Source organism: Falco cherrug, chromosome 7 (assembly GCF_023634085.1).
Source record: "Falco cherrug isolate bFalChe1 chromosome 7, bFalChe1.pri, whole genome shotgun sequence".
In the NCBI taxonomy this organism is placed as follows: domain Eukaryota; kingdom Metazoa; phylum Chordata; class Aves; order Falconiformes; family Falconidae; genus Falco; species Falco cherrug.
The window spans coordinates 1,034,475-1,044,851 of NC_073703.1; the positions used below are offsets into that span (position 1 = coordinate 1,034,475).

At 61.5% G+C, this 10,377-nt stretch overlaps 1 protein-coding gene across 9 annotated transcripts; it reads left to right on the forward strand.

The window, feature by feature from the left end:
• The first annotated feature begins 30 nt into the window (after window positions 1–30).
• On the forward strand, window positions 31–10,325 carry PARP6 (poly(ADP-ribose) polymerase family member 6). Of its 9 annotated transcripts, none has more exons than XM_055716209.1 (22): window positions 31–312; window positions 1,260–1,337; window positions 1,459–1,553; window positions 1,969–2,029; window positions 2,158–2,248; window positions 2,349–2,415; window positions 2,694–2,843; window positions 3,081–3,261; window positions 3,643–3,696; window positions 3,930–4,025; window positions 4,112–4,204; window positions 4,279–4,404; window positions 4,504–4,569; window positions 4,709–4,776; window positions 5,020–5,068; window positions 6,042–6,151; window positions 6,245–6,317; window positions 6,499–6,568; window positions 6,934–7,013; window positions 7,132–7,195; window positions 7,354–7,454; window positions 7,549–10,325. In XM_055716209.1, exons 1-22 carry the CDS (start codon window positions 310–312, stop codon window positions 7,819–7,821), a joined length of 2,049 nt encoding a protein of 682 aa, XP_055572184.1. In that variant the 5' UTR covers window positions 31–309; the 3' UTR covers window positions 7,822–10,325. The 9 variants fall into 9 exon arrangements, 7 of the variants coding, with proteins under 7 accessions (XP_055572184.1, XP_055572185.1, XP_055572183.1 ...); XM_055716210.1 differs by having other exon boundaries at window positions 32–312; window positions 3,081–3,234; window positions 6,039–6,151; XM_055716208.1 differs by having other exon boundaries at window positions 33–312; window positions 6,039–6,151.
• Window positions 10,326–10,377: the final 52 nt, after the last annotated feature.

The following is a 10,377-nucleotide window of genomic DNA, read 5'->3' on the forward strand; positions in this document are numbered from 1 at the left end:
ACCCTGTGCTGGGGCCATGGGGGACCCTGAGCCGGGGCCACAGGGACCAGGGGGCACTGTGCTGGGGACACTGGGGCCCACCGCCAGCCCCTTAGGTCTGTGTCACGGCCGCCGCGGGCCCGGGGTCCCCGGGGCCCTGCTGGGAGTACCGGGGGGTGCGGGGGTCCCCACGGGTGACGTCAGCGGCAGCGTTGCCGGGTGACGGCGGTGGCGCCCGGGCCCGCGGCGGGGCCTGACGTCAAGGCCCGATGGCCGCCCGCCCGCCCGGCAGCATGGAGGCGGTGGCAGGCCCGCCCGGGCGCCGCTGAGATGGTGAGGGGGGGCCGGCCGGGGGGCGCGGGGGGCGCGGGCACCCCCTCCGGGCCCGGCAGCGGCGGCAGGCCCCGGGGGTGGTGGGCGGGGAGGGCGGCGGGACGGGGCCTACTCGGGGTGGGAGGAGGGGGGAGCCGGGCCTCGGGTGGCCCTCGGTGGCCCTGAGTGGCCCTGTGGCCCCCGGCACGGGAGGGGGACGGGGTGGGCCGGGCAGGACCCCCACTCTGTCGCGATGGACCAGGCCCCCCCCAGCGGCTCTGTGCGCGGGCCACCCGCCCCTCGTCCACATCCTGCTGTGTGTCCCCTGCTGCCCCCCCCCCGCTGTCCCCATCCTGCTGTGTGTCCCCTGATGCCCCCCCCCGCTGTCCCCATCCTGCTGTGTGTCCCCTGATGCCCCCCCCCGCTGTCCCCATCCTGCTGTGTCCCCCCCACTGCCACCATCCTGCTCTCCCCATCCTGCTCCCCCAATCTGCTGCCTCCCATCCTGCTCCCTCCTACCTGCTCCCCCCATCCCACTGCCCCCCATCTGCTCCCATCCCATTGCTCCATCCCACTCCCCCAAAACTGCTCCCCCGTCCTGTTTGCTCCCCAAACTGCTCCCATCCCACTGCCCCATTCCACAGCCCCCCAAAATACTCCCCTCATCCTACACCCCATGCCGCCCAAACTGTTCCTCTCAAATCATTCCCCACAACCCACTCCCCCAAACTGCTACCCCCCAAATTCACTCCCCCTTAATCTGCCCCTCACAACCCACCCACCCCACCCCACTCCACCCCCCAACCCTCTCCCCCATCCCCTCTCCCCGCAACCCACCTCCCCCAACCCTCTCCCCTACAACCTGCTCCCCCCAACCCTCTCCCCCCATCTCCACTCCCCCCATCCCTGCTGCCCCCCAACCCTCTGGCCCCACTAATCTGCTGCTCCCCCGACCCTCTGCCCCTCAGGACCTCAAGGGCCAGTACTGGACGGACGATGACTCCGACGGGGACAATGAGTCCGAGGAGTTCCTCTACGGCGTCCAGGTGGGCACCACAGGTGACGGGTCCCACGGGTGCCATGGCGGGGCTCAGGGCCCCCCAACCTGAGCCTGAGTGTGCAGGGGCAGCTCTGTGTCTCATGATGCCACGGGGTGCTGTGCTGCAGGGGACCTGCGCTGCCGACCTGTACCGTCACCCGCAGCTGGACGCCGACATCGAGGCCGTGAAGGAGATCTACAGCGAGAATGCCGTGGCCGTCAGGTGGGTGCACCCAACTGTGCCATACACAGGCATCCAGCCACGGCATCACTGGGGCACCTGGCTGTGCCATGCTTCAGGCATCCCTGGGTGCCCAGCCATACTGTCCCCAGGACACCCAGCCACGGCATCCCCAGGGCACCCGGCTGTGCCATCCCCAGGACACCCAGCCACAGCATCCCCTGGACACCTGATCATGCCATCCCCTGGGCACCTGGTTGTGCCATACCCAGGCACCTGTCCACAATCCGGGCACTCTCCCACTGCCGTCCTGGTCTCAGGGGTGCATGCACTTGATACACGGGGAGCCACATGTGGCCATCACTGCCCCGCGGGCCTGCCTGCCCTGGCACGGTGGGCACCAGGCAGCGACTCCAGCACTGTGCCAGCCTCACCACAGCACCACGTGTCTTCACAGGGAGTACGGGACCATCGATGATGTGGACATTGACCTCCATGTGAACATCAGCTTCCTCGATGTGAGTCCCCGGGTTGCTCCAGCAGTGTTGGCACAGGGAGGGTGGGGAAATGTGCCTGGGGGTCCCCAAATTTCCCTCCCCTGTGGGGGTCCCCACAGCTGCGCTGAATCACAGCTCTCCCTCGGCAGGAGGAGGTGGCGACAGCATGGAAGGTGCTGCGGACGGAGCCCATCGTCCTCCGCCTGCGCTTCTCCCTCTCCCAGTACCTCGATGGCCCCGGTGAGTAGGGACAGGCAGGATATGATGTCCCCATGTGCCCTTGGGATGGGCACACCGGTGGGTGGCACCGACAGCTTGTCCTCTCTCTCTCTCTCTGCAGAACCGTCCATCGAGGTTTTCCAGCCATCCAACAAGGAGGGCTTTGGGCTGGGTCTGCAGCTGAAGAAGTAAGAGCCAAAATGCAGTGGGCATCCCCAGGGCAAGGGTGGTCGGCAGGGTGGTCCACAGTGTCACTATTTTGACCAAAAACCAGCAAGGTGCCACATGTCCCCATGCCACCACATTTTATCTGCCACGCAGCCCCATGATGGGCTCACCGCTGGCTTTGGGTGGGGAAGCAGAGGAGCTGGGTGGCACGGACCACCCAAGCACCAGGCTCAGTGGGCACCGAAGCACCCATGGGTGCCGGCAGCCTGCTCAGGCACCCATACCACCTCTTTGCCAGGATCCTGGGCATGTTCACATCTCAGCAATGGAAACATCTTAGCAACGATTTCCTGAAGACCCAGCAGGAGAAGCGGCACAGTTGGTTCAAGACAAGCGGCACCATCAAGAAGTTTCGCGCTGGCCTCAGCATCTTCTCCCCCATTCCCAAGTAAGGCCCTGACAGTGTCCCCAAGGGACCTCTGTCCCCTCACCCTTGGGTGGCTGGGGACCTGGCACCATGCCTCAGTTTCCCCACTCACCCCTCGAATGCTGCTGCTCCCTACCAAAGCCCGAGGAGGTGGAGGTTGCTCCCAAAAACCAGCCGAAGGCTGATTTCAGAACCAGGTGATGGAGAAGTAGGGGACAGTGACACGCTGGGGAGCTCAGGGGGATTCCGTGCCTGCAGGTCTCCCAGCTTCCCTGTCATCCAGGATTCAGTGCTGAAGGGCAAACTGGGCATCCCCGAGGCTCGTGTCAACCGCCTGATGAACCGTTCCGTCTCCTGTATGGTGAAGAACCCCAAGGTGGAAGTTTTCGGCTACCCACCCCCCAGCACCCAGGCAGGTGTCGCCCCCTTCAACATCCTGGTGGGTGCCTCCCCGCCTCGGGGTTTGCTTTCCTCTCCTTTCCCTTCCCAGATTCCGGGGGGCAGTTCCAGGGTCAGATCACTTGCCATGGGGTGGTGGGACATCCTTGGGTTGTGGGTGCAGGGTTTCTCCCCTGCACCTTGTCCCCAGCACCCTTGGGTGCTCATGGGCAAGCTGGCGCACCAGCCATGGGGTCCTGCGGGGTGTTACCTCCCCCTCAGTGCTGCGGCCCGGCTGCAGCTGTGGCCCCAGGAGGGTGCTGGTGCGTCGTGGGTCCTGCTGTGCCAGGGGTCGGGGTTGGGATTGCCGGTGCTGTGTGGAGGTGGGGGTGCATGGGGGGAAGGGGATAACGCAGCTGGCTCCGCTCCGGCTCCGTCGCAGGTCGGCGGCCACTGCAAGAATGTTCCTACGCTGGAGTACGGCTTCCTCGTCCAGGTGAGGGTCCTGCATCCCGCTCAGCCCTGTCCCACTGCCGGAGAACCTCCCTGCTGCCCTGTGTCCTGCTGAGCCCCATCCTGCTTCCTGGAGCATTCTTCCCACTGTCTCACATCCCATTTATCCCCATCCCACTGCCAGGAGCATCCTCTCTGCTGCCCCACACCCCACCTAGCCCCATCCCGCTGCCCGGAGCCACCACGGTGGCTGACTCCCACCGTCCTCCCCCTCAGATCATGAAGTACGCGGAGCAGCGGATCCCAACGCTCAATGAGTACTGCGTGGTGTGCGATGAGCAGCATGTTTTCCAGAACGGCTCCATGCTCAAGGTGCAGTGATGGGGACAAGGCAGGTGTGGGCTCTTGGCCCATGTCACTGTCCCTGACCCTCCCCACGGCTCCTGTCACCTCCACAGCCAGCGGTGTGCACCCGGGAGCTCTGCGTCTTCTCCTTCTACACCCTGGGCGTTATGTCCGGCGCGGCAGAGGAGGTGGCCACGGGTGCTGAGGTAGGGGTGCACACCACAGGTGACCACACCATCACCTCAGGGTTGTCCCTTCACCCCCACACTCTGTCCCCAAGGTGGTGGACCTGCTGGTGGCCATGTGCCGTGCCGCCCTGGAGTCCCCTCGCAAGAGCATCATCTTTGAGCCTTACCCTTCCGTGGTGGACCCCAACGACCCCAAAACACTTGCCTTCAACCCCAAGGTAAGCAGTGGGGGGACAATGCTCCCAGATGCTGGGGGGTGATGGGGCTGGGGGAGCCCCGAGGACCTCTCTGATGCCTCTCTGCTGCTCCGTGTGCAGAAGAAGAACTATGAGCGGCTGCAGAAGGCTTTGGACAGCGTGATGTCCATCCGGGAGATGACCCAGGTACACCAGCATGGCCCCACGTGAGACCCCTCCAGCATGAGATCCTTCACCAGGGGTGGCATTTTGTTGCTGGTTACCATCTGCCCGTGGTTGGGTGGGTGCTGGGGGAGGCACCCACACCCCTTCTTGCCTCTGCCAGGGGTCCTACCTGGAGATCAAGAAGCAGATGGACAAGCTAGACCCCCTGGCCCATCCCCTCCTGCAGTGGTAAGGCCAAGGGTGGTGTGACCTCATCCCACTGCCCCATATTCCTGCCTGCTGCCCCATGTCCCCCGGGACAGGATGGGGTAGGAGGCAACCAGGCATCCTCAGCCCTTTTCTCCCATGGGATTGCAACCATCTACCGGCCTTGGGGTGGGTTCTGGTGCAGCTCCCAGCTCAGCCCCACTCCCAGAGGAGCATGGGACCAGCCTGTCTGACCTTCCTTCTCCTCTCCCTCCTCTTTCCAAGGATAATCTCCAGCAACAGATCCCACATCGTCAAGCTGCCTCTCAGCAGGGTAAGGGGCCTGGCTGGGCTCCAGGTGGGGTGCAGGTGCAGCAGGCAGGGCAGAGGGTATGGAATGTGGGATATGGGGTGTGGGACGTGGGATGTAAGAGGCAAGATGCAGGGGGCAGTCTATAGGGTGTGAGACATAGGTTATAGGATGCAGGATGCAGGGTATGGCATGCAAGACATACGATATGGGAGGTGGGATATAAGATACAGATGCAGGGTACAGGCTATAGGATGCAGTCTGTAGGATATGAGATGTGCAATGTTGTCACAGCACTCTCCAAACTATCAAGCTGCAACAAGGTCTTTTACCATCTCCTACCAACACATTCTTCATACCAGTCCCTCTCCTGCCTTCTCCTCTCATCCAGGGCATGCTGGCATGCTTGCACTCTCTCTCTCTCTCTCTCTCTCTCTCTCTCTCTCTCTCTCTCTCCCTCCCTCCCTCCCTCCCTCTTCTTGCTTCTTCATCCTCTCTCTTCCTTGGCTGCCCAGCCTCCTCACAGAACCAGCCACAGCTGCACTTTATCTGCATCAGCCAAGGCACCGCCCCTGAAGCCAGCCCACAGCTGTATGTTATCAATGATAATTAACCCAGCTTCATTCCTCTACACAATGTAGGATACAGGGTGTGGGTTGTGGGCTGTAGGATGTGCGATGGAGGATTAGGGACATAAGGATGTGGGGTGGGTGATGTGAGGGTGTGGGCTCTAGGATGCAGCCTTTGGGATGGGGCCTGCAGCCTGTGAGATTGGGGGGCAGGTGTGGGGTGTAGGGCAGAGGGTATTTGACATGGGATGGGGGATGGGGGACAGGAGACAGGGAACGCCACAGGCCCTCCTGGCAAGCTCAGGATGGCCAAAGCAGGGCTGGGCACGGGGCCAGGCTGCCGTGCATGATCTCCGTCTGTCTGTCTGTCTGTCTGTCCTCGCTCCCTGCCGGTGCCGCCTTTGCTCTTCCCTTTCCCCTGGTAGCAGCTGAAGTTCATGCACACCTCCCACCAGTTCCTCCTGCTCAGCAGCCCCCCGGCCAAGGAAGCCCGGTTCCGCACTGCCAAGAAACTCTATGGCAGCACCTTTGCTTTCCAGTGAGTTGCTGGGAGGGCTGTGGGAGCTCCCCAGGCGGGCGTTGTGGGGCAGGCTGCTGTGGGGCAGGCTGACATGGGGCTGGCTTTTTCCAGTGGCTCTCACATTGAGAACTGGCACTCCATCCTCCGCAATGGGCTGGTCAACGCTTCCTACACCAAACTGCAGGTAACGCTGCCCTGGGCCTGGCCCCTGCCCCGGGCAGGCAGGCGGGCAGGGAGGGGGGCAGGCAGGGGGGCAGGCAGCTGGGGGTGCGCTGCCTGCCGAGGCTGGGCTGCCGCCACCACTGCCACCGTACCCAAGCTGTCGGAGTGACCCTGTGTCGCTCACCCTGGTGTTTTCCTGCAAGCTGCATGGAGCAGCCTATGGCAAGGGCATCTATCTGAGCCCCATCTCCAGTATTTCCTTTGGATACTCAGGTAAGAGGCTGCCTGCGCTGCCCAGTCCTGCCTGTGCTCCCATCCCAATCCCTGCATGGGCCCGGGGACGTTCGGCATCGTGCCAGCCAGAGGAGCCGTGCGGGAGTGGGCAGCATCCCGCATCCTTCCCACCTGCACCAGCCTCTTCCCAGCCCGGTTGGGGCTTTCCAGTGCGCCAGGGAATTAAACCCCCCTACATTTTCTAGGCTCCAAAAACCGCTGTGCCTACTTCTGGGGGGTTCCCAGGGTTCAGCCACAGGGCGAGAGCACACAGCGTGACCGTCCCCGTCTGTGGCATGTGTCCCTGCATCACCCCAGGGTGCTCTCTGCCCAGGAGTGACGGCCACCGCTTTGCTTCTCCACAGGGATGGGGAAAGGGCAGCACCGGATGCCTTCCAAGGACGAGCTGGTGCAGCGGTACAACCGGATGAACACCATCCCCCAGGTGACAGGCCGGGGGACACCTTGAGAGGGTGGGGCTGGGGACATGGCACCCATGGGTGCTGGGGATGGGGCGTGCCGACCCTGGCCAGGAAAAGTAATGATGGCTGCTCTCCCCGCAGACCCGCTCCATCCAGTCCCGCTTCCTCCAGAGCCGCAACCTGAACTGCATCGCACTTTGCGAAGGTGCGGGGACGTGTGGCGGGGCGACAGTGGCGGGGGGGGGGAGGACAGGCAGCACCTGCATCCCTGGCTCACCGGGTAGGGGGAAGGAGGAGGGAGGGAGGGTGCCCACCACAGGCTGCCCCCAGCAGGGACCTCTGTCCCTGTCCCCCGTCCGACAGCCTCTTCCCCTGGCAGTCATCACCTCCAAGGACCTGCAGAAACACGGCAACATCTGGGTCTGCCCCGTCTCGGACCATGTCTGCACCCGCTTCTTCTTTGTGTGAGTCCCAGGCTGCACCCACCTGGCCAGCACCCGTGGGACACCCATGGGACACCCCTGGGACACCCCCTCACCCCCCTTTCTCCCCTTCCAGGTACGAAGATGGCCAAGTGGGAGATGCCAACATCAATACTCAGGACCCCAAAATCCAGAAGGAGATCATGCGTGTGATTGGGACTCAGGTGTACACAAACTGAGGGCGGTGGGGACCTCCCTGGGACCCCCGGCGCCGAGTGAAGACCCCGGGCGAGGCTGGGAAGGACAAGTGGGTTTCGAGCCTCCTGGGCAGGGCAGAGACGGGGGCCAGCGCCGCAGCTCCACCCTGTACATAGGCGTCAAGCATCCGGTGAGCATCAGGCGGGTTTAGCCGTCCCTTGTCCCCTCCCTGTCCCGTCCCCCAGTGTCCCGGACCCTGTGGCAGTGTGGAGAAGGAGCTGTGGGGGCTGGTGTGGCCGGTGGCCGCCCCTCCTGGAGTTAGTAGCAATGGGGTTTTTATCTACCAGGAGAAACCGAAGCAAAAAAACAAAAATGAAAACAAAAACCAACCAAAACAAACCCAAAAAACACAGGAAAAAAAAAAAGAAAAAGAGTAAAGGAATCTGTGTCGGTGTAGTTAAACTGCCTGGGGCTGTGGGGAGGGAAACACCACTGTCACACCCGGCAAAGGGATGGTGGCATGGAGCAGGGAGCACGCTGCTAAGGGACAGTGCCTCAGGGATGGGACAGCACCGGGGAGGGGCCGGGGCTGGCCGAGACTCACCTGCAGGATGGGAAGGCGGCTTCCCAGGGATGCGCTTTATTTTGGCCCAAACCGATCCCAACGACTACACCGATGCAGGCGGTGGCAGCACGGCTCGTCCCGCTACAGCCAGACCCACACGAACCCGCCGGGATGCCCCAGGGCTCGGCCCAGGACCAGGAGGCGGCGGGGCTGGCGGAGGTGGCAGGGCTGGCGGAGGCGATGGGGTGCCACCGCGGTTCCCCATGCCCCAGCAGCTCTCGGGTCAATCGCAGCAGCACGAGGCCTCGGCACTGAAATACCAGCCGTTGAGAGGTGGCATCAACCCAAAGGCGCCTGGGGACACCGGCCAGCCCGGCAGGGACACAGGGATCCCCTGCCAGGCGTTCGAGGGGCCCAGGGATCCAAAACAATAACAATGAATCCCCCAAACCAGCCCTTCACTGCCCTGCGGGAGCCGGGGTGTCATTACCAACTAGGGTTTCAAAAGAAAGTTAAGAATTGACTTAAAAAAATACCCTCGTTTGGGAACAGTCACTGGCTCAGACCTGCCAGGCTCATCACACCAGTGGGTGCACTCAGCGTCACCTCTGCAGTGTCCCCTGCCCTCAGGGAGTTACAGAGGGACCCCAACATCTGTCCACTACTGCTCATCTCCAACTGGCTGCGTGATGTCCCCAAGGGCCACCCAAACCGGGGCAGGGGGGGCATCAGGCAGGTGGCTGTCCCCTCACCACCCGCCCTGCCGGCTACCCACTCTTCTTGCTTGAATTTGTGGGGTTTAGGGTTCTTCTGCCCCCCTTAAATAAAAAATCAACCAAGCCCCTTTCCCCCGATCACCGCAGCCGCTTGTCTGCGGGTGCAGCCACCGAGGGGATGTGCCAATGTCACCCAGAAGCTCCCCATTGCTCAGCCAGAAGGTGAAACCATGGGGCCAGGTCCTGCCCTGGTCCCCTCCGCAGCTGCCATGAATTCCTTCAGGAAACGGTAATTCCTGGGAAAAAGCAAATACGAGAGACCCACCCTCCTCCCCTGGTGTCACCTTGGCCCAGCCAGGGTCGAGCTGGTCAGAAAGGGGTTCCCAGCGTCATCTTCTCGGGGGAGTGGGGGTGACAGGACACGGCAGCAATTGCTCCAACGAACCAACCAAGGTGACGATTTTGACAAAATAAGTTTATTTTGCTTCGCTTTGTTTCTGCCGAAACCTCACATTTTTCTTTTTTTTCTTTTTTTTTTGGCTGAAAAAAAAAACAACCCCCAAAACCCCCAAAACCAACCGAAAATGCAAAGAACCGCATCGCTTCGCCCTCTGCCGGAGGCGACCGAGGGGCTCTTTTGACCAGCTTGACTCCCCCCCTGCCGGCTCCTGCCAGGGCCGCGGGGCTGGGGGAGCCACCACAGCCCCCCAGAAACCCCCCTCTGCATCCCCCATCCCTGGCCAGGAACTGGCCCCCAAAACCGAGCCCTTGAGCCCCACAAATCGGCCCCCCGAAACCGAGCCCTCTAGGAAACACTTGCAGCTCTTAACACCCGAGGTTTTTCTCAACCTTCTTAATTTCTGGTTTGTTTTTCTTCTTCTTTCCTGGTTTTGTTTTTTTGTGTGTTTTGTTTTTTTTTAAATTAATTTATTTATAGATATATTTAAAAAAAGCAATAGTCCTTTGGTCCCTAAACTCTAAGGAATGATATGACTCTGAAACAAGTAATCCTATGTCCCTGTGCCAGTGACAAGCAGGGGGAAGCGTGCGTCCCGCCCCCCTGCTCCATGGGATATATATATATATATACTTATTTATATATATCTTCTATAAGTCCAACATACTTTGATCCTTTTTTTTTCTCCCCCCCACGATGTGGGGAAAAAGAAAATCTTGCCATTTTTCTTTTCTCCAAACAAGCATCCTCCAGGTGAAGCGCCCGAGGCTGGTCCCATCCCACCGGCTTTGGTTTAAGAATCCATTTGGAGCCTCTTTTCCTCGTTTCTCCTGGGAAATCAGTAGCAGCAAATGAGTGCTTTAAAAAAAAAAACAAAGGTGGATCGTACCCCGGCTGCCCGGGGCCGTCGTCCTTTCTCCCAGCGAGGGATTCAGTGAGTCCCGGCGAGCGGCCAGCAGCAAATCTCAGCCCCGACGCCGCATTGCTCTCCTCCTTCCTTGTCTTCCTCACTCTCTTGTTCCCGTTAAG